The 20,769-nt window shown below is 42.3% G+C and overlaps 1 protein-coding gene across 10 annotated transcripts in view; it reads right to left on the bottom strand.

The window, feature by feature from the left end:
• Window positions 1-20,769, bottom strand: part of ESRRG (estrogen related receptor gamma) — a 400,770-nt gene that overhangs the window by 367,643 nt on the left and 12,358 nt on the right. For 2 of the 10 annotated variants that reach the window (XM_054061955.1, XM_054061957.1), the window contains exon 1: window positions 12,902-13,044. The exons of 3 other annotated variants lie outside the window; for them this stretch is intronic. Coding sequence is in view for 1 of the 7 variants with exons in the window: in XM_054061952.1 (XP_053917927.1) it covers window positions 3,995-4,092 (98 nt within the window). In the remaining 6 variants the exon portion in view is untranslated. Of the gene's footprint in view, window positions 1-3,994; window positions 4,211-12,901; window positions 13,051-13,580; window positions 13,646-20,769 lie in introns of those variants that run through there. 5 more of the 10 variants (XM_054061962.1, XM_054061968.1, XM_054061958.1 and 2 more) reach the window with 5 other exon arrangements.

The raw sequence follows: 20,769 nt of genomic DNA, 5'->3' as shown, positions 1-20,769 counted from the left end.
TTTGGAAATGTTCAAAAGACTTAATGACTGTAGGAGTCCTCCTAAAAACTTCACTCACCCCCACCAGCTAAGATGTAAAACTAGAAAGGAGCAAAAATTTATAAAACAATGCAATGCTTACATAGAGTTAATAATTCAAAGAACAATATTCTGTCATTCAGTGACCAACTAGTTTGCCATGCTCCATGAAATTAAACAGTTTCAATCCAGCCCCTGATAGCCAGGAGTCCACCTGACAAAATCTTCCCCATTTATTTCTCACTTACCTGCAGTGTTGTTGGCTGTCCCAATCATGATGTAAAGTGTAAGTAAACATGGATACCTATTTACCCTATATTCCCTACACATGGTACCTCCATATCAAGACTGTTGGTTTGTTGTGGGTTTTTTTAGAAAAAAAAGGTACTTATACTAACACCACTTGAATTTATTTGACAGGACTGCTGATACGATATTTTAATATATAAAACCATCTCATTGACAAAAGAGGTCTTCATCTTAAAGTAATAGATTAGAATTGCAGTCATAAAATACAACTTTTTGTTATTATTCTATATTACTGTGTTTACAAGGGAGATATCATTAATTATTACTAATTATTTTAATGGTAAATATTTCTGCCAGTTCCCAGGTAAGCACTGCAATATTTGTCTGACTGCATACACTGAGGTCTCCATTTTGGGGATTCAAATACATCTTCATGCAGCTCTGCTTCAAGTGAGAACTCTGGTCTCAGTCTCCTGCAACTGCCCATCAACCAGCACCTGAACTTTATAAATTGGGAGAGAAATAAGGAGGCTTGCCTCCCTGTTCTTCCAGTCTGCAGATTGGCAAAGAGTTCTGGCAGCTCACCCATTAACTCCTGCAAGTTTTACATTACAAAATCAGTACGTGACACAAATTACAAAAGAGCAGACAAACACGTATGTTGCAGATCGTAAAGATGCTGAAGATAAAAGGAAACCTGCCCGTTGTCCCAAGCCAGTGAAGTCCACAGGACCATGGTGCACTCCTACCTTCCTGAACACTGCATTATCTCCCAAGATTGAAATTTGGTTTCTTTTGCCAGGAACAATGATTCAAATATCCCCTACCTGGTTTTGAAGGGATGTAGGAATTACTAATACTTCGCAAGGAGCTCATGGTAAGGAGGCCAGTGTGGTTTCCCCATTTTATTTGGATATTGGTCTCGAGTCTCACTGTGCTTTCACCTGCATTTTACCTGCAGTTCTAGATTCACCCCAGGATACATAAGCAAAGTCAAGGTGTTATCTTTTCTGTCCAGCCACCTCCTCCCTTTTGGGATCTGGTTTACAGGGGTGCCTCAATACATTCTTAACAATGACACAGACAAGCAACAGAAAATACTCTGCAATTCAGCTTTCCCCCCCACCCCAGTATTCCTGTCTAAATGCTTTCCTTTTACTTCTCAAAAGTACTTCTTTTCAGTAGAAGCGAGTCTATTTTTGCCTTCTGTTAATCTATGTATAACCTAAATCTTACCTTCCTAAATCATGCAAGCAATCGCCCCCTCCATCTATCAAGGTAGCTCAGAAGCATAGGGAAAGCAGGATTTGTCCTGTATCTACCTGTGTTTTAGTTGCAACCCGAGACAGAGACTAGTCAGCTGTAACAGACTGATGAGAAATTGTTTGAAATAATTCTAGTTGACAAATATATAAATCAAAATTACTGATAAAACAACATAGATGTATGTGACATCTATGAAATACAGAAACAATATAGAATATGGAAATAATCAAAAGTTCCAGTCTAGGACTCTTATAATCTAAGTTTTCCAAATAATATAAATGTCATGACAAGTAAACACACAAATCAGTAAGCCAGTATACTGCAAGGTGACAGTGCTGTCTAGAGAACAGTAAGGGTTAATTTTTTGAGAAGTTTAGAGGGCCATGGAAGTTGTGAATTTAGATCCACTGATCTGAACCGTTATATTAAAAAACGCACAAAATTATTTGTGTTTGCATTTCTTACTGACTACTATTCCCCTTCCAGGTTCCTCCTTACAAAGCATAAATAGCACAGGCACGACAGGGAAGTAGCACCCAGGAACAAATTAAGGACGAAGCATTAGTGGAATGCAGCAGGCTTGGGGGAGAGACCCATTTATGCAGAGAAAGTGCTTAAGCAGGGACATTTGTGCCTGCATCTACATGTGCATAGAGAGGTTTGGTGAGCGCATGCCCAGGGAGGAGGACTTGGTTATGGTTAGAATTTGTGAGTGACAGCCATGTGACAGCTGGGAGTCAGCAAAGGTTTTGTAGGGATGGAAATTCCTGAGATAGGACACACGACTGCTCATGCGATCTGCATGTGCCTATCATCGTGCTGTATTATAATAGCTGACACTATGGTTTACCAGTTCTCCAAAAGAGGGGCTATAAATTAGGAGGAGGATTTGAGGAATGGTGGATGAGAAATGAAAGTCATAACATTTAAAAAGGAAGGGATAAATATAACTTGTTTTCATGCCACTGAAACAAGCAAGCAAAAATCTCCAACCAAACCACACAACTTGCATATCCATGATTTATTTTTAGTGACAGGTTATTATTTCCTTAGAATATCTTTTTTTTTTTTCTTACCAACTTACCTAGAAAGGCCTCAATCCTACAAACACTTACAAATAACAAATTTTAAGTACATGAATAATCCTACTGATTAGAGTTATTTCTACAGTTTCAGGATCAGGGCCTAAGTCACAACATGCAATTAAGCAGAGGCATTTCCAAAGAACTGCTTCATTTTCCCTTCTGGGGATCTTACGCAAACGTAAAGCTAGTGGAGATGTGCAATTTAAATAAAACTTGAAAAACTGAAATACTTTCCCTTTAATGCTGAATTCAATCCGATACAGTATCACATGACCTTTACCGTAATTTCTATTAAAATCATTTCATGTCTGGTTGCTTCTGCTATCCTGGCTCATTTGTATTGTTTACAACAAGTCATTGCTCTCGACAGTTAGTGGTGGCTGAATCCATGGTTACCAGTTTTTACATTCACTGGTTAAATGGAATGCAGCTCTTCGTTGAGGTTTCATGGAGAAAGCACTTAAGAAACCACAATCCAGCTATCAATCAGGCTAACCTGGGAGAAATTAATCTGATAAACAGAAGTATCATTGCATATGAAAAATTTATTGAAAGGGACCTCAAGGCTTTTATTGGTCGCAGTTGCAAAAGTGGACACGTTTGGATCGGACTTAGTGCACAGAAGACTTAGGTTATGTGGTCTATGTCTGACATTCATCCATGTTGTGCCTTCTCTGGTGCTCACTGCTAATAAAACTATACTGTTCAAGGCTTTAAAAAAAAAAAAAAAATCTCAAACACTTATTTTACCAGAAATGTGCTCAGAATATAAATAGTGCTTAAATACAGGTTTAACCAGACTGCAGTCCCGGCAAAGTAACTTAAACAGACACAGACAAGATAGTAAAACACAAAATAGACAGCCTTGAGTAGAATTCAATTAAGACAAAAACCACCCCAAACAATGCAACGTTGTTAACGACTAAATTAAGCCTGCAAACAAATATATTTTATTGCTACCTAAGAACAATACGCACTAATTCCATTTGCCCCATTATTTATAGTTTGGCATAGGGTGGGGTTGCCAAAGTCAAAAAGCAAAGCAAAAACTTATTTGCAAAATGGACCCCCCAAATCCTATAAAATGCCTAAAAACATAAGAAAAGTTCTCTATAGTTTGATGGCTACAATTATTGTCCCACAAGCTACATGAGAGCAACAAATAGTTAAAACAAACATATTACTACTAGCTCATCTACTGCAAAGTCACTGTATCAGAAGCCGGAATTGATTTGTTACCTTAGAACAAATTGAAAATGAATGTAACATAACATCCGAAAAAAAAAAAAAATCCCTCCTGCGCTGCTAATCGGATCATATAATGGTTGATTGCAGCTTTGCACTGTGCTATTGTTGCCTATATGATACATACTTACAGGTTCTGGGTTCTTCCAAGAGTTTGGTGCAGTTTCAAGGACAAATGTCTCAAGGAAGTCTTTCTACTGTGCAGCAGTGATCCTAGCTCTGATCTCATTACATGAGCAAAGTGCTACAGCCCACAATATAAAGGAAACTTCCTGCATGAAGAAGAAATCTTGGAAAGTCTCAGGGTTAAAAAGGCTGCTTAAATGTGCTGCTTGATTTGCTCCCTAGTTGTGTATACACAGTAGCAGCTGATCTCTGTTTGCAGCCCTGCAGAAAGAAACCTTTGCTGAAAACCAATGGCATCACATTTCAGTGGAGCTACTGCCAGGCTCTGGAGAGCAAAGCAACCTTTGACAACTTCACCCAGTTCTAATCACCAGCATTTGCTGCAAGTCCTGCAGGACTTCTAAAACTGTATATTTACTGTATTATTTTTATCAACACCTCTCTGAAATGCTGCATCCTAGGCAGTCGTGATACAGGCAGAAGTCTCCCTCTCTGTAATAGGTTTTGACTGTGTCACGACTGTAAACTGCAGAATTCGCCACAATATATTTTGCTTTGTCTTGATTGAGGCATTTGCAGAAAAGAAGCCGTTAGCTGTGCTCAAAAGCATTTTCTGCCTTCAAATTGCTAAATTAAGTGCAATAGGTATCCTATCCTAAATTCATCCTGAGTCTGCCTTGACTCAGTCACACACTCCTCAGCACTCTTCCTCTGATGCAGAGCACAAGTCAAAAGATTTGGGGAGTAGGAGGGGGCTGGTTCTTTCATTTAACATCTTATCTAGAGCCTTTTAGCGTGGTCCTCATCAGACTAAAACCCTGGACCACAACACTCCAAATCTGTAGAAGTATGGTATTCTGACCAAAGTCCCAGTGCGACTTCAAATATCTGTTAGTGCTCCCTTAACTACCACCTCAGCCCTCCAGAACCAAGCAGGGATGTGCATAACCTGCACCAACTTCTGCGGTTCTTACTGCAGTCCATGTAAACCAATAAAAGCAGAAAAGCAACATTTAAAAAGAATACATCTGTTAGCACTATTTCAACTCTTAAACTTGGAAGCGATATTCCGAACACATTCTCACACCTGATGTTAAAAAATTATCTATAATTAATTTGGATTCAGTTGTTTCACCATTTAGCCTGGGGTGATTCTCCAAAGAATAACTGGGGCTGTATATTCCCCACACACATAGTCAGAGCATGACTGTGGAGCTTGTACACCACTTTCCAAAAGGGAAATTTAGGAGAATCCCTTTTAAAAGTACCCCTTGCAGAGTTTGGTTAGGAGGAGTTAAGTTGGTTTGGTTTTTTTTTTTCCTGGGCATTTGTAAGACAGATTATTCACCACCCTCTTTTTCCCTCGGGCGCTATGACTATTCTAGCTACTAGTATATTGCGTGTTATTTCTTTAATATTTTGAACTTTATTCCAAAGGGCAGAAACCAAAACTGACAGTACATCAAGACAGCCTGCTTCATGATTCAAACAGCAAAATAATTGAGATCCTGTGCATACACAATATCCGAGGACGCATATGCACGTTGCACACGCGTGCACATATACTCACAAGCACAAACTATAAGTGGTGGCCCAATTTTCAGAGGTACTCATTGCTCCTGTCCTCACCTCTCTTCAAATAACAAAGAACAACAAGCAAAACCTGATTACTAAAACATTAAAAATATTTTTTTATAAAAGGTAGGCACCTTTAATAGCAGGGTAACCGTAATGATTCAACATGCACTTCCACCAAAATTTGCCCAAATTTGCCTCTCTCCTTTGGGAGAAATATCCTTTCTATTCCTGGCCCAAGTCACCAGAGAAATGAAAGCATGTGGTGGCACCAGCAGGACTTACCGTTTTCTTTTCCCTGGAGAGACAGTGCAAGGCAGGGAATGAAAAACCTGGCTACGAGGCTGGGCTCTGTCTAGGCTCTGCCACTGGCTGGTTATATCACCTCTGACATATCACCTCACATTTCCATGCCTAAACCAACACCACTCACATTTAATAGGTGTTGCAAAAGCACAGTTTCTGTGCCTCTGTTGCTCAAGCTGCAAGACAAGGATTGCATGTCAGAGAAAGGTAAAAGGGTAAAACCTGAGGCTGTACATCCAGCTCCCAGCTGTGCCGTAAGAAGGGCTGTGACCTGGGATTGCCTGCTCCCTGTGCTCCGGTGCCCAGCCTGCTGCCCAGACTCTGCATACCTCACTCTCACCCTTGTCCACTCGGCCTCTTTTGACCAAAATATGGCAGAGGACTTTTTTTCTGGTAGAAATTCAGCAGAGTAAGACAAGCTCTTTTTGTTAGGTGGAACAGAAAACACTAATTTAAGACAAGTAAAAAATATTCCTGTGGAAGCAGGAATTTCAGTGAATGAAGTTTCCTCCTCAAGGGCCTCTAAATACCCAGTCTCTACACAGAAAGGCTGACGCTCTCAAATACAGCATGAGAGCAGTAATCCGACTGTATTCAGTAGTCCTAGCCCACATATCCCAGCTGACACTTGAGGACATGCATTCCGGGACAGACTCAACTTCTCCTTACCTCTCCTCTATAATCACGTCCCATTCATCACAGCTGGGTCAACATGGATCCAAGGACTAAGCTCCTTCAGCTCCCTTCTTTTGTAAAAGTATACATGTATCCTGATCATGGGACACACAGGAACTGCCAAATCTTTCTCCGCCCAGTTCTTTTCCCAGCTATACCTCAACCTATGACACTGTCTTCCATTTTCTCTCCTTTCTGATTTTCTCATTGAATGTTATTTTCATAGAGTTTTATACAGCAGGGAGCACTGTAACAATTCAAAGTCCATTTTCCAGCCTTCTGAGAATGGAGTAATGTAGGCTGGCTAACAAGGAGAGACTGCAACAGTTGTTTAGAGAGGATGTGGAGCAAGAGCCAAGCGATAACTGATGCAGGGAAGCAGACCCTAAGATTATGCAATATCAGAAGACACACCTTTTAGCTAGTCTCAAATTTTTCAATAAGCAGTACTGGTTTTAGTTATCAATCGCTGAACCCAACGGGAGTACACAGACTAGAGACCTACACCTGAAAGCACACGGAAGGCCAACATCCAAGAAACACATCCTACCTGTTTTATTCAGATGTTTAGGGTTTTGCTTAAGCATTCAGTCTGAAACTCAGTTCATCTAGACCTGTCTCATCTTTGCATAGAATATCCTGAATCTGTTCTGTCTCCATCCTATCCATATACATAATAACTGTAATTACTGGATTTTCTTTTTAGCATTTTAATGCATTTGGATGCTTTACAATGTACGGAACTACTGCCCCATCCTCTCACACCCAATGGCTACACTCTCCTCATTGAACCTCCTCCATAAAAGTCACTTCTCCCTTTTCGCCTATTAAGACTTTAAACCAAACTAGTATGATCATTAAGAAATTTGTATGCCTAAGCTAGTTGTTGTTCCCATTGGCAGCTCTGCAGTATCTGATCATTCTCCTTCCTCTTTTATTTACTACGCTCACATTTTATGCTAAGTGTACAATTAAAATTGTGGGTTTTTTCATACCATTTTTGTCCTTCATTTGCTCTTTAAGGTATCCAGCATTCTTTGAAACCAATATTGGTGATGACACAGGTGTAAATATCACCATAGAGGCATCACAATAAATTTGACATTTGGAATAATTCTTTCAAAGTGTCTAGGTCCAAATTAAATTCATTCCCAATTTTAACCAAGGCTTCATAACCAGATGAACTTAAACCAAGGTGTACGAATTCATGCTACACTGGTAATCTACTCTAACTAGGAAATAAATTTTCAGTGATTAAGTTGAATTCTTTGCCAGCTTCAGCTTTTCACCCATACAAAATAGCTTGGAAAATATATACTGCATGTGTTTATTATAGCTACAGTTGCTATGAACATCTATAACTCTCCAACAATTTCTTTGATTTATGTTCAAAAACATACAGGGCATGAAATGATGCCTGCAACCTTACATTTCCCTCAAGAACATTGTGGGGAGAAGATATATTCCAAAACATCATGTCAGATTCCTTGTTATGTCTCCTTTTTAAAATAAATGTATGATAATCAATTACACATGCTTCAAAGCAACTGCCACTAGATTCACCAACAGAAAAGCTGTTTGAGAGAAGTTCCATTTTCTTTCCCCTAATGGCTGAGTTATAATAAGAGATCTTGCACAGATATTACAGGAAAAAAAATGTGTTATAAAGGATAGGCTCTGTTCAACTTGTACACGCACACACAGGTTTGCGCTTGCCTTGACTTGACTTAGAACAAGGTTTTCAGAGAAGTAACATCTCCACTCATCAACATGCTAACAAAAGCATGTGTTCGTGAAGATCTTGCACCTAATCTCCTTGTCCTATATGCTTGTAGTAATCCAACTGATGTCAAGAGAACGACACAGACGATAAGTTAATGTATCAGGATCAACTTTTCTTTCAACCTCAATATGCAAAACATTCATTTAAGAAGTCCACTCAGCTGTAGCTTCCACTAGAAACAGAAACCTGTAGATGTTTATAGGAATATCAATTAAGCTGGATGGCAGCTCTGCCATTAATGCTGCTGCACGTAAGATTGGACTTTGCAGATTTGCCTGAACTCCACGCAGAGGCTGAAGTGCACTTTTTCTCCAGGGTATTAAGGCCAATGGGTTATATGCCCTTAACAGGTGAGCATAATACGGATAATAACTCCACAACCTCATGGCCCTGGCACAGGGACAAGGGCAGCATCCCCAAACAGAGCTCTTGCCTATGGTGGGGAGACAGAGCAGCCAGGAACGCCTACAGTGCACGGCACCCAGTACAGAGGAGGTTAGGATCATCTGGCTCCCCTGCACCAGGTATTTTGTCTTGCCTGCACCCCAAGTAGAGAGCTCCTTGTTCCCTGCATCCTAGGCTTTTCACGCCTCAGGCTACACCACAAACTAAACCACTGGCAAACAATACAGAGGACTGGACCAGATGGGACAAGCTACCCCCTAAAGAGGACTGACACCCACTGGCACTGAGTTTCAAGCCAATATGGAGTAAGCTGGGACTGAGACTTGTTTCAAATAAAAGATAGCCCTGTTCATCCCTACAAATGTGTAAAACGTGTGTGCCAAATCTGGAAACAGAAATAAATTCACTCATTCCACTTCTTTTATTCCCTCCATCTTCTTTTGAATCAAACCTTCAAAGAACGAAAATTCAGAGGAAAGAAAATATTGGCTTGCACCCTTTTTTGGACCACAGTGCTATTTTATCTGTTGCTAATGAAGCCTTGGAGGAGGAGGGGAGATTACTGGACATGCATACCTATTGCCCGTGCAGCCCCAGCTAGATAGCATCAACAGTTGTTCTCCTATTTTCACAGCAGGAAATAAGCAGGTACTAGCCGTACAGGAATAATCAAGAGGAATCTAGGTCAAAATCAAAGCAAGACTGCTCTGTCCATTTCAGGAAACTCACATGCAAACACAATACCCATATAAAAACAAAGAACTTACTTGTAACAGTTATCTCTCTTAAGATTGCTAAACAAACGTGCAAATGTTGGCCTACCTTGAGTAAAAGACACTATTCCTCTGTGTGGCTTTTGAAAAGGCATTCAAAATCAATATAAATTTGCAATATTAGTAAATTTTATAATCATTATTTCAAAAAGGCAGACTTAAAAGGGTCTCTTGTTCATGGGTAAATCTTCAGTTAGTTTTTCTAGTACCAGTGGTTCAATCGCAAGATTCACCAACTGTCCCCTGGAGAAAACTGGAGATCTGCATTTAAATGGAGATATAGTATTTCCAAATGCACCATACCTGCAAGGCAGATACTGTCAAGGTTTCTTAGTGAATGGATCTCAAATCGTATTAGGTACATTTCAGTGCTGTAACTATCCCCATTTTGTAGGACTGGGGCTATTTCCATACTATTTTTCTGTGTTCATGCTTTCTAATATTTGTCCTGATAAGGCAAAATTAAGCCCCTATCCGCAACAAAGCCCTCACACACCAACAACGAGGAATTACAACCTTAGGTATAATTTTCTGATATGCATGATGAAGATTATATTAGATAGCTTGACTAGAAATCTTAAATAATTGAAAACTCTGATGACTTAATAGAGTAGCAAGCTTGGTTTACAATGCAGCCAATTTAGAGCCATAAAAACACTGTGTAAAATTTTTATCTTGTGGTTGACCATTACATATCCTATTTATTATTCCTAAGTATTTCAACAGCATTTTTCTTCATCAATGTGGCTGCTGGCATTTAGCACCCACTTGCTAAATGCACGTGAGTTTCCTGGAACAGCTTTCGGGAAAGAAAACAAAAAAATCACTACAAAACTGTTTCTTGTTAAAATATGCGTCTTTTCACATTCCGACTTGAACCGACTTCATGTGCTGCAAAGTACGTTCGAAACCACCAGACTTAAATATGATAAATCAAAGCCATATACATGAAGTTAAAAAGACTGGCGTAACTACTGATCCTGACACATCAGAGAACCAAAAAGGAAAATCAAACCTCATTAATACTTTGTTGCTAATGTAAACGAGTTCAAAGAGCAGCAATCCTCTTAGGAAAACATCTCAGTTTTCATATCAGAAAATCATCCTAACCTTCCAGAAAAGTTTTTGCGACTATGCAAAGAAAGCAGACAAAAGGTTTGGAGTGCAAAAGACACTCGTGATGGGTTTCAGACACGCAGGCATTAGTCCAGGCAGCCTCTCTCTCGATGAAATTCAGGTTGCAATTGAAACGTCCCTGTAAACAAGGTTACTGCGAACGGCCCAAGATATCCTTCTCAGCAACACCTTCACCAGGAGCCCTTCAGCTGTCTACTTAGTTTGTTATACCTTATCTCACAGCCCTGACATCCTAATGCTGATTCAAATTCAGGATTCAAAATGAAAGATGAAATATCTCTAAGATCACTTAATATTGAAATACTGTTGCAGTAATAAGTGGTGCCAGGCTTGAGATAGGGATACAACACTCCAGTGGTAACCTTTTAATTTCTGACAAACTACTGTGGAATAACCGTGATACTGCACACACAGTTAATGCAATCGATTTGTTTTCCTTATTTTGATAATGAATGTCAAGTTTACCTTCTCCTGCCCCTGCACACTTTAAAGTCCTCTAAAAGGAGACCTGCCAGATTCCTACACAGACACAAAATCCCTTGCACCACAGATGCTCCCTCTTCCCAGGACGCAAAACCACCGCTACCTTGATGCTCTCACGACAAGGAAGATCAAAACCACATAAGTTGCTTCATCATTCCAAGTCTTTGGCTATTTTCAGTAGAAATGCAACAAACACACCGCGTATAATCTAATGTAGGTTATATTGTAAGCTACAAGCCCCATTCCAAAAGTGATGGTACGCATGCTACAGCAGAACATTTCATCCTCTGACATAAATCAGGGAAGTAACACCAAAAGGCATCAGGCAAGTTTTACATCTTGTATTTGAGACAGTGCGGCTAATAAAAGCTTAAAACTTTAGGTGGTTTTATACGAAGGGCATTCAGATTTCCTTCCCAGCAACAAAGATAGGTTGAAGGGCAAGGGGGCTGTCGGTGGGTGTAATCTGTTTCTATGCTGGGTTATGCTTGTTGTTAGGGTCTGCTAAGAGTATGAAAAGAACAGACAGGGTTGGGAGCTGGGTGTTTAGAGGGAGGGGGGATTTCAGGAGAGAAACCCAAGCTGCTCAGCGCCTGCCTTCCCACACAACCATTTACCTTCATTTTCCTCTCCTTTATATTCTACTCATTTTTACTTGCCTCCCCCGTTATTTAGTCATCTCCTAAATGCAGTCCTCTCTTTTTTTTTTGGTATGACGAGAAATACATTAACTAGACCAAGTACTCGTCATACTTCCCCTGCAGCACTTCAAAATGTACCTCCAGAACATTAAATGCTGTGTCCCTCACAGCATTTAATGCCCAGGGGTGGGGGGAATGAAAATAGAAATAAAGAAAGAAAAAAAAAATTAAAAGAAAATTCCTCGCAGCCGGGTCACATTCAGACCCCAACACACAACCACTTCTCTAACAGGAGCTGGTGGGAGGGTGAGGTATGAGGAGGAGCAAGCAGGACGTCGACTTTGCACAGTTTCCCTCGCTCCTCCCGATCGTGCCCGGCGCGTCCCGCGTGGCGCGGCCGGGGACAGCGATAAAGGAATGCGGGTGCCACCAGCGTCCCCCTCCCTCCCCACCAGGCCTGTTTCGGGAAGGAGAGGGAGGGACGGGGGACGAGGACGCCCCCCTCCTCCCGGCCTCGCCCCTCGGGGCTCCCGAAAAGGGGAGGCAGAGGGCGACAAGGGCAGGCGTCGCGACAATCGCACCGGCTTTTGGAGAGCCTGGCGTTCCCCCTTATCCCACCTCGCAGCCGCCGGAGCCACCCCGGGACCCCTGACCCCAAACTCTTGCTGGTTTAAAGCCTCGTCACTTCCCCGGCACTCCTGACCCTGGGAAAGGGGTGGAGGACAAAACCGGCCGGGGTGTCAGCAGAAAAAGAAATCATCTCTCCTTCCCCCCACGCTAATAATTGTAATTAATTGTCCGAGAGAGAGGAGAACCCCCGACCCCCGGGTGGTTTAGTGCTGTTGTGCGGCTTTTTACAAAGCTGATTATTCTTTCTCTTTTTTTTTTTTTTTGGGGGGGGTGGGGGGACACACACGGGACTCTGCTCAAGTGGAATTGCAAGGTCCGGAGGTGGAATTGCGGGTGGGGGGAGAAAGGGGGACACAGGACTCTGAGCAAGTGGAATTGCAAGGTCTGAAGGTGGAAGGGGGGGGAGCGCTTTTGGCAGCGTCTCAGAGCAAACCCTCGCCCCCCGGTGCTATGTCAGGTGGCGGCGGTGCGGGATGGGGAGGGGGTGGGGGGGTCTCGCTTTACCTGGTCAGCTCAGAACCGCAGGCGGGTTAATCAGGTGAGTCGTCGGGGATTTTAAAGAAGCCGAAGCCGGTTTCTTTGCTAGGAAAGTCTACAACACCATGCAGGGACATCGCAAAATCTTTACACACGCCTCCTTTAACTGGGCTCCCGCGACCTCCGCCGAGCGAGGGGGGAGCCGGCGCGGGGCCGCGGGGCCGCGGGGCGGCGCGGGGGGCGCGAGGGGCGCGGAGGGCGGCGGCGACGGAGCGGGAGCGGGGGGCGGCGGCGGGGGAGGCGGCGGGCGGGCGGCCTCGGCCCCGGAACCCGCGTCCCCGGCCCCGGCGGCGTCTCCGGGCCTCCCTGCCGCCTTGGTAGCGCCGCTCCGCACTCGGCCTGACCCGGGACGTCACGCCGCCTGTCTGTTTTCTCAATGATAACTTGGCAGGAGAAGGGGGAAGCGGCCGGGGTTTTTCCTGGGCTCGTTACCGGGTACGTGCACGTTTCTTTGGCATGCGATTTTTTTTTTTTCCTTTTTTAAATTTTTTGTGGCTTTTTTTTTTTTTTTAAAGCGAAATAATAAAAAAAAGAAGAGCCGGGACAGGAAATCCGGGGCGCGGCGGGGGCTGCCGCCCCGCGATGGTGGCGGGCGCGGGGAGCGAGGGGAGCAGGCATGCGTTCATCTTTTTGTCTTTCATTTTACCTTCAGGGTGACATTCAGTGCCAGGCGAGCCTCGCCGGTCACCGCCAAGTCCCACCTGGAAAAAACAATAATAAACAAAACCAAACAAAACCAAAAAATACCCAAAAACGCCAAGCGCGGAAAGCGTGGGAACGGAGAGGTGTGGGAAAGGAGAGGGGGTGCCACCCCCAGCCAACGGGACACCTCGCCCCGGGGACAGCCGGGCCATTTGCCGGAGGCGGGAGGGAAGGAAGGGATGGAGTTCAGCGCAAAAAAAAAAAAAAAAAAAAAAATTAAAAAAATGCTATAAAAAGAGCTAAAAATAACAAGCACCCGCAGAGCGGGGGGGGAGGGGGGAGGGGGGAGGCGGCGCGCAGTGCGGGCGCTGCTGCCGCGCAGGCTCCGCGCTCCGCACCCGGCGAGGCTGCGGGGAGACCCCGGCGCGGTGGCACCGGTGGCGTTCGGGGATGCAGCCCTTCAAGGAGGCACGGAGGTGGCTGGGAAATTCGCAGGCACAATGGCGTCGCCGTAAGGGAGGGGGAAAAAAATAAATAAAAAAAAATAATAAAAAAAAGGCTGGCGCAAACCCTGGCAGGATTTTTTTTTTTTTTATCGCGGGGTATTTAAACCATCTCTCCCTACCTCTGTTGCTAGGGTTGCGGAGCATCTGTTTCTGAAAGCGGGGGAATGTACGGTAAAAGAGAGAGCACGCTTAGGCCTGCAGTCAGCACTGAAATCGGTGCAGCCACCACGCACGCTGCTGCGAGCGAGTTATGAGTAATGGTAGGGGCTGGCGAGCCACCTGCCTTCGCTTTCCTTGGGTTTTGTACTTTTAAAGGCAAATCCTGTAAGTCTGCGTGAATGGCCCTGCTGAATTCAGGGGACATTGTACATGCTGCGTTTAACTCGTGTGCCAAAGTCTTTCCAGAACTAGGCCTCGCTCAGAAAGAAACTGCCCGCGGTTGCTCAGATTTCAGTGCCTCTTCAGCTAAACATTGGTTGTTACAGCAACGCTGTTTATTTCCCAAAGTGCTGATACACCGCGACACCTGCACAGTGACCGCCGAGCGTCCCGGCAGCGCCCAAAGCCTAGTTTACCTGTTCCATGCTGCCTTCCCCACCAGCTCTTATAATAACAAGTTACAACATTGCCAGTAGTGTGATAGAGTTCAGGAAGGGATGCACAGAGAAGGGCTGAACCTAAATTATTTTTCACACCTGCCTGTGTTCAGCCCTAAAACCAGCACTGACGCTTTCATTTTCCTCATTTAAATACAATAGAAGGGAAGATTGCTTAATATTATTACTCATGAGGTTTTCCTATTACAGTTTTTATAAAGTGGTAAAGTAAGTGAGAAGTTAAGCGAACACCTTTTCTGCTGCTGGACTCAGTACCCTCCGTCAGCACCGTATTTTAAGTGGTGAGATCATCTATTGCAAGAGGAAAAAGAGTCGGAGGGGTGGGGGGGGTGGGGAAATACATATCCTTGTTGGAATATAATACAGTCTAAGCATCATTTTAAGAAGCCTGAAATTGAAAGCTCTTTTATTTTTTTTCTTCTTCATCTTAACCCAGGCTACTGAATATGTTTTCAGACTTGTCTAGAAAGACAAGTTTGTTACGTTTTTCAGTTTTGGAACTGTTTTGAACTGCTTTTAGACTAAATTCTTACCTGTCTTAAGCATGCTGTCTCAGCAGAGTACAGAGTACATTACTGATAAATTTTTTTCGTTAGGCTTGAAAAGCACTCTGTACAGCTTGATTGTTGCCTATATTTCACCATTCATTTTTAAGTGAGGCTCTTCCAATTGATGTGGGGAATTTGTTTAAAAGGACGAAGGGCATGGCATAGTTACACAAAATTCTACTTGCAGTTATTCCATACCTCAGCTAAAAGAGAGATTTTGAGTTGTGATTGTTACACTTTTAAAAGTGAATTAGTTAATCAGACTGCTATTTTTGGAACATTAAAATACATTAATTTCATTAAAAGAAATTAACAGATAGGCAACAAAACAAGTATTAGTCAAATAAGCAAGATCTCACCTACGGAGCCAAATTCAGCCCTAGTGAAATCAACTGAGTTGTGCTTGTCTACAGCATATTTAATTTGGCCTCCACAGTCTCACAGCTGACACTTTATTTGGTTGTCAAAGGTGTGTATATTAAAAATCCGTGAGCCATGCTTCTTCTCCAATGTGATTAACCTTTGAAGTTAAATTCACCTGTTTTCCATTTAGCTCAGCTGCACAGTCCTATCACATATGCAATTTTTGGTGTGCGTACACACCGGCGATGCAGAGAGGCATTCCCAACCCCAGTATTAGTCTAAGAGACGTGAGTTGTATCTGAAGCGAGGGTGTGTGAGGCGGATTTCAGCAGAGGCTGTTCACAACCAACTGCATATATGCTCCAGTTAATAAGCTGTACTGAAGTCTCTGTACCGTCTTTCATTACTGCTGTTACTCATGGTAGTGAGAGTAAAGGAGAGGCTGGTATGTCTATAATCATGTGTTCATTTGCTATGTAGATACATCCTAAGAACCTCTCAGCCCAGGAAAATTATGCTGGAATAAGGTCAGATGTGAATGTAAAGCAGAACTGTGTTCAGATGGCATATTCATTCTGGAATGACTGAGATGTTTCCTGGTTTCACTTAATCCACTTTCAGAGTGGATTAAGATAATTCAAGAAAGTGAATTCTTATGCCGGTGTGAGATTCATCTACATATGATTTTAGTCAAAAGTAATTACTTCAGTGTACCTAGTAAGTGTTTTGGAATAATTTGGTGTGTAGACAAGTCCCACGGGTGAGAACAACAGAATTTAGTCTTTCTGTTTTAATATGAGGTTAATTTGGCCCAGTGTTTGACCTAGTTTTTAATTTGTGAAGCATATTTAATTCACCAAGGTTTTTCTTCCTAAACAAAAACCCCACAACAGCTATGTATTTATGATCAATTCCAGGATAGCCATGCCACGTGCGCTCCACTAAAAATAAACAATTTAGACGGTATATGCTCTTTGAGTACCCTCTCAACTGCCTTAAAGTGGACAGTAGGTTCTTTACTGGAGAAGATATCAACTTCTCAATCGTAAATATTTTGAGTGGGTTGTTATAAACAAAAGGAAAACAAAACCCAAAGCTTTGCTTGCTATTATTAAATACCCGTGACCCTTTTATACTTCAGCTGCAGACCATGCAAAGCAATAGCACCCATTCTAATTCAGCAATATTAGTTCCCGAATGAGGAATCTCTTGGACTTGCACAGAAGGGTTTGCAGAACAACAGGGCTTTCAAAAAGCACCTCAAGAACAGACTGCTAATTTATACTTTGCTTACAGAGATCTGGATTAGGAAGAACCTACCTGAAACTCAGACAGCTACTCAGCTCTGAATCAGGTATATTGTGTCACTACTGGTGTACAGAAGGTTACCAAAATAATGAGAGTATGCAAATTTTTTTTTGGTCTCATTCTATGCCACAAACCTCCTTGGGAAAAGAGGTGACTCTGACGTGAATTACGACTCCTAAACTTTAGACTCGAGGTGGTTTGTTGTGGGAGTCTTGGGGGAAAAAAATAAAGATAACTAGACAAGTAAGAAATTACGTAAGCTCAGCTAGTAAAACAGCCACATTTTTGAAAGACGCATAAATATAAAAGCTAGGAGGCCGTAATCCTGGGAGGCAGAGGGCACCCAGGGATTTTCCCTTACACCAATGAAGTAGCACCGCTACTCTGTGTAACAGGCCATATATGATGCCACACAGGATCCTCATACCTAAGCTCAATTTGTGATTACAAGCATGGGTGTACTGTCCTGTGCTGGTCTTGGTTTTGGATATAGGGAATGGATTTTTTGTACACCCCCCTCACAACAAACCTGCTTATTTAAGGTTTCTGCAAAGAAAGTAAGCATTGACTAATAGAAGATAAACCACGGATTAAAATAAAACAAGAAATCAAGCTCTTCTGGAATTCTTTCATGCTGGGTGACTTTGACCACGGGTGACTAGTCTTGATATTAATGTTCAAGCTAGACTAAGATCGAAGGCAGTGAGAGTTTTGGACTGTATTTGAGCATGCCTGATCTGAAATCCCACTTGTACAAGCAATCAGATTGGATTATTTTACACTCTGCTTCCACTGAGAGGTCTCTGAGCTTTGGAGCCACCAGCAGTGGTAGGGTATCCCAGCTCTCCCCTGCTCCTGTCATTACAGGGGAATTACTCATCCAGTGAGGAAGGTGTCTTTAAATCTCTGAGACAACGGCACAGCATGCGCAAGAGGAAATCTCAGTGCACCGCCAATGCAATGAAATGAAGGATCCTCTATGGGAATTGTTTAGTAGTGCCAATGTTTAATATTTGTCATAACAACCACCAACTGTTTTGGTTTTTTGTTCTAACAATGTGAATTATGCATTAAACATTAATACAAGTGAGCGTACTTTTCTTTTGATCTTGAAGCATAATCATTTCTAATGAGAGTTTATACATGAGCATTGAAACAAATCCCTGAATCATGGAAATTTACATTGGTTTTACTCTGTGAGAAAGATATCCCACATGGGTTCCTCATGTCTGTAAAACGTAACATACAAATAAATCAAAAGGAAAAAAAAAGAGCTTGCATTTCATAGTTGGAACATAAATATCCGCAGGGATCTTTGGTTTGTATGCTAGTGGTAACGTGATGTTAAAAAATGAATTTATCAGAGACCAGGATTCGGGGTGGGGCCCTCACCTAATACGGGATCCAAATCTGCTCAGAATAAGCAAGCTCACCTCTTTGCTTCTGCAATCTGACTGCTGACAAGAATCAAGCCTATTGTCAGAGGAATTTGCACTAATTCTCAGCATCAGTAAAGGGATCGGAATTTGGCTTGCAAAAGTTGCCAAACTGCCATCAGCAAATAGTAATATTGCATATACGTAGCAGACAAACTGTACAGCGCTACACAGCACCTTTCCAGATGCCCTTGACAGCTGGCTGTGTTGCAAGGCTGACCCAGTCTGGACCAACTTTAGAACCTGTTCGGCCATATCTGATTTCTGCTTTTCTCATTTTAACATCAGTCACAAACATTGCATTCCATGAAAATATAAACACCAGGGGCTGTGTAACTGCCAAGACAGTTATTTAAAATACAAACAGAATTTAAGCCCTTTCCCCTCTCACGCACTACACAAATATGAAAATAACCAACGATTAACAGTCTGAACTTAAGCAACCATGCTGTATGTGCAAAGTACGTATGACATATTAGGGAAAGTACCGATACAAAACAGTCTATGATCAGCCCAATTCCTGGGCATACAGGTGCTGACTACAAGATTTCCAAAATGCCTCTTGCCTCTTCAAAACAGATCTCCAGGGCAAAGGTTTCAGAAGAGGAATTGCTGCCAAGAAGGTATTATGTTTAATGACAGAAAGGCTGTATCTATGATTCAGGTCATATCTGAGGAATTCTCAAAAGCCCATTAATGTATTTTATTCTTAATGTTTAAGTGCTAAAGGAGTCCTGGAAGCCAGAGATCCAGCACCACCCCACATAATTCAATGTTCTTCTAGGAGGCTACAGTCATGCTCCCTGCTGCTCCTTTTCTTTAGCCTGAGTAACTGTAAATGCTGATGGCAGAGCTTCGAAAGGGAGAGCGGAAGAACCCTGTGCATAGAATAGTTTATAGGCCGGAAGAAGAGGAAACATGAAACCCTTCATCACTGAACTTAAATTCTCTTAACTGCTATGTTCATTATAAAGACAGAGGAACTGATACTGTTGCAGTTGGGAAGAAAGAAGCTGTGCGACTCCATTATGGAAACCCAACGCTTTGTATGAAATCTTCCCTGAGGATGCAGGACTTCACTTGGCATCTTAAGTTAAAAGATAGATAGGTCAATATTGCATCTTAAACAATTTTGGACTGAAGGGCCTCAACTACCTCAACTCCATCTAGACTCTGTTCGAAGCACACTGACAGTATCCAGCTTTAAATCTCAATGTACTTTCCAACTTTTTAAAATGTGTTAAGTACATCCCCAGGCAGATGCAAAAAGCTCTGCTTTCAAAGGTGTGATAAATGTAGGTAAAGAATGGTCTATGGAAGCTTGTAGCAATGCCTTTCTTGGCACCAGTGAGGATGACAAAGCCTGTTGGACCATGGGTTCCCAGGCTGCATTCACAACCCTGGAATGCTGGCTGGAGACACTCCCCTGTAATTTAGTTCATTTGGTGTGCATTAAAGATGCTCGTTTCTAAAGCCCTGTGTGAAATGTGATGATACTGAATCCATCCTTCCTCTTATACCTGTGGGCCTCCAGCAGGCCAAGAACCTGATGGGAAGGACAGAACACTAGTTTTAATCTAGTTGTTCATGATAGAAAACAGTGAGAAAGTGAAAAGACCTTATTCCACAGACCAATGTATTTCTTTATATCTAACTGCTTAAACCCAGTCAGAACCCCAAATTCCTTTACTCTGTATGAATGTCATAGTATGGTGAGGCCTTTTTCAGTAATTAGCTGGTCAAGACCACAAATCAGAAACCAGATATGCAGCCACTGAAAGCTGACAAAGCTCTCATAAAATTAGTGGAGTCATACCAATTTATACTATCTGGGGATCGATCTTCAATTTCTAGTAAAATATGGAGAAATTGCATTTTTTATGATATTTTGGTCATATGTTGCAATAGCAATAAAATAGAATTTTATACATATTTATATTAGCCGAGGTAGAAGCAGAACCAATGCAAAATCTTTAGCAATGAAATCCTGAAACCATGTTATTACGTATTTCAGCGTTGGAGCCATGTAGATTACTGTTTAACTTTAGAGCAGCAAGGTAAGCTCATTTTCTTGCCTCTGTCTTTTCAGTCACCATTAGGACTGCAACCTTCCCATCCTTCTCATCAGCTAATCTGGTAGCACCCCCAGGGAGAGGGGGAGAAGTTACATGATGTGTGTTCTTCCGTGGGCGGATGTCTAAATGTGAAGGGAAACAATTGAATTTTAATGGCAATTTTGAGACTCTTGAAGTTAATTTCTGGGCAGCACAGAAATTACTGGGGCTGGGAGCTGCCAGGAGCTACGCGCTTTCATCTGCTGACATTATGCTCAACTTTTTTCAGAAATATGTTCTGAAATACCAGGTCCTTCTCTCATATTACAAAAGGCAGAGTAAGAGACCTGCTGCAGTCAGG

Source organism: Cuculus canorus, chromosome 3, assembly GCF_017976375.1.
Source record: "Cuculus canorus isolate bCucCan1 chromosome 3, bCucCan1.pri, whole genome shotgun sequence".
Taxonomy (NCBI): Eukaryota; Metazoa; Chordata; class Aves; order Cuculiformes; family Cuculidae; genus Cuculus; species Cuculus canorus.
This window is presented reverse-complemented; position numbering and strand designations above follow the sequence as displayed.